Source organism: Lissotriton helveticus, chromosome 9 (genome assembly GCF_964261635.1).
Source record: "Lissotriton helveticus chromosome 9, aLisHel1.1, whole genome shotgun sequence".
Taxonomy (NCBI): domain Eukaryota; kingdom Metazoa; phylum Chordata; class Amphibia; order Caudata; family Salamandridae; genus Lissotriton; species Lissotriton helveticus.
In genome coordinates this window covers 52,799,387-52,802,746 of record NC_136070.1, presented here as the reverse complement: position 1 = coordinate 52,802,746, position 3,360 = coordinate 52,799,387, and the positions used below count along the sequence as shown (strand labels likewise).

Below are 3,360 nucleotides of genomic sequence, written 5' to 3'. Positions count from 1 at the left end.
GATTTTCAATCGGGCCGTTTGCAACCAGAAAAAAGCATTTGCTGATTTACAAACCGCTTTTTGCGATTCGGTAAACTATTATCGGATCGCGATTCGGTAAACTATTACCAAATCACAAATAGGGTTTCCAATTTGCAATTCATTGTTAGGAAGGGGCATGTTTAGGACGTCCCTTCCTAATACTGAATCACAGTGGTATGTAAGAATGTTTTGCGACCCAAATGTGGTTGCAAAACATTCACATTTTACCACCAACTTCAAGCTGGTGGTAACCGTTTGTAAATGGTAACACAAAAAAAAATCAGAGCTGCCCACGGACCACTGCCTCCTCTGACAAAATGAACAGAAAACTTAAAAAAAAAATGTTTTAAATGATTGCTTTATTTAAAAGTAGACATGGTGGTCTGCTGACCCCAGCAGGCCACCATCCCTGTGATTTTAGCGATTCCCAATGGGTCGCATATTGCGACCTACTTAATTAATATTCATTAGTTAGGTCGATTTGCGAACCACTATAATTCGCTAAATCGGGATACATAAGGACTAACGAGTAGCTCATTGCGATTCGCAGAAAATCGCAATTAGGTAATTGCTATTCCCAATATTGATACCTGTGGCCCAGTATGTCCAACACGGTGTCAGCACAAGGGGCTGAAATGCTGCACAAATGCAACACAAACATTCTCCACTGTGACTTAACATGAGCGTGTGCATTGTGCAGTATGGAGGCTAAGGGGATGTACAGTGTTGGGGTGCTTGCATTACACTACCAAACCAACTTCATCACTACATATCACACTACACCTCACCACACTCTGCATATCACACTACACCTCACCACACTCTACATATCACACTACACCTCACCACACTCTACATATCACATTACACCTCACCACACTCTACATATCACACTACACCTCACCACACTCTACATATCACACTACACCTCACCACACTCTGCATATCACACTACACCTCACCACACTCTGCATATCACACTACACCTCACCACACTCTGCATATCACATTACACCTCACCACACTCTGCATATCACATTACACCTCACCACACTCTACATATCACACTACACCTCACCACACTCTGCATATCACATTACACCTCACCACACTCTGCATATCACATTACACCTCACCACACTCTACATATCACACTACACCTCACCACACTCTGCATATCACATTACACCTCACCACACTCTGCATATCACATTACACCTCACCACACTCTACATATCACATTACACCTCACCACACTCCACATATCCCATTACACCTCAACACACTCCACATATCACATTACACCTCACCACACTCCACATATCACACTACACCTCACCACACTCTACATATCACACTACACCTCACCACACTCTGCATATCACATTACACCTCACCACACTCTGCATATCACATTACACTTCACCACACTCTACATATCACATTACACCTCACCACACTCTACATATCACATTACACCTCACCACACTCTGCATATCACACTACACCTCACCACACTCTGCATATCACACTACACCTCACCACACTCTGCATATCACATTACACCTCACCACACTCTGCATATCACATTACACCTCACCACACTCTACATATCACACTACACCTCACCACACTCTGCATATCACATTACACCTCACCACACTCTGCATATCACATTACACCTCACCACACTCTACATATCACATTACACCTCACCACACTCCACATATCCCATTACACCTCAACACACTCCACATATCACATTACACCTCACCACACTCTACATATCACACTACACCTCACCACACTCTACATATCACACTACACCTCACCACACTCTACATATCACATTACACCTCACCACACTCCACATATCCCATTACACCTCAACACACTCCACATATCACATTACACCTCACCACACTCCACATATCACACTACACCTCACCACACTCTACATATCACACTACACCTCACCACACTCTGCATATCACATTACACCTCACCACACTCTACATATCACATTACACCTCACCACACTCCACATATCCCATTACACCTCAACACACTCCACATATCACATTACACCTCACCACACTCCACATATCACACTACACCTCACCACACTCTACATATCACACTACACCTCACCACACTCTACATATCACATTACACCTCACCACAAGGGTGACCTGACCAGCAGGCTAGAACAATGGAAAGACTGAGATTAGGACACACAGACCAAGGGACAGGGAGACATGAACACAGCGATGCTGAGAAGGGGCCAATGGGACAGGGAGAAAAAGACACAGAGATATTGGAGCCAGAAGCATGGGCACTGGTACAGGAAGTCTCTGCTAACTGGACAGGGAAGACACTGCAACTGGAAGAAAAAGACACAGAAAGAAAGAAAACTGAGCCAGAATAGCATTGGCACAGGGACAGCAAGACTCAACAGATGAGACCGGGAGAAAAAATGACACAGGAAGACAGAAATACTGGACCAGAAAAGCATGGGCAGTGGGACAGGAAGACGTGGCTAATGTAACAGGGAGAACTAGGCACATGAAACAGGGAGAAAAACACACAGGAAGATATAGATTTTAGATCAGGAAAGCATGGGCACTGGGACAGAAATACTCTTCAAATGGGACAGGAAGAAAAAAGAAACAGGAAGGCAGAAGCTGGACCAGGAAAGCATGGGCAGTGGGACAGGAAGACGTGGCTAATGTGACAGGGAGAACCAGGCACATGAAACAGGGAGAAAAACACAGAGGAAGATAGATTCTGGACCAGGAAAGCATGGCATTGGGACAGAAAGGCTTGACTAATAGGACAGGGAGAACCACACACTGGGACAGGGAGGAAAAGACACAGGAAGACAAAGATACCAGTCCCAGAAAACATGGGCACTGGGGCGGGAAGATCAGCAAATGGCAGAAAGAGAACCAGGCATTGGGACAGGGAGAAAAGGTCCCAGAGAGAGATACTGGAGCAGGAAAGCATGAGCATTGGGACAGGAAGGCTCGGCTAATGGGACAGGAGAACCAGACTCTGGCACAGGGAGGAAAAGACACAGGAAGACAGAGATAGTGGACCAGGAAAGTATGGGCATTGGGACAGTATGCCTCAGCTCATGGGACAGTGTGAACCACACACTGGGACAGGGAGGAGAAGACACAGGAAGACAAAGATACTGGGCCACAAAGCATGTGCCCTGGGGAAGGAAGACTCAGCTAATGGGGCAGGAGACATAGGCACAGGCTGAAAAAGACACAGAAAAACAGTCACTGGGAAGGGTCAGCATGGGCACTGGGACAGACAGACACAGACACTTAG

At 45.8% G+C, this 3,360-nt stretch overlaps 1 protein-coding gene across 1 annotated transcript; it reads left to right on the top strand.

Annotated features, from left to right (window-relative positions):
- Window positions 1-1,427: 1,427 nt before the first annotated feature.
- LOC144782587 (uncharacterized) lies at window positions 1,428-2,246 on the top strand (the record flags this gene model as incomplete). Its single annotated transcript, XM_078661958.1, has 1 exon — window positions 1,428-2,246. A coding segment is annotated over one exon (819 nt), but the record flags the coding sequence as incomplete, so codon positions are not given.
- Window positions 2,247-3,360: the final 1,114 nt, after the last annotated feature.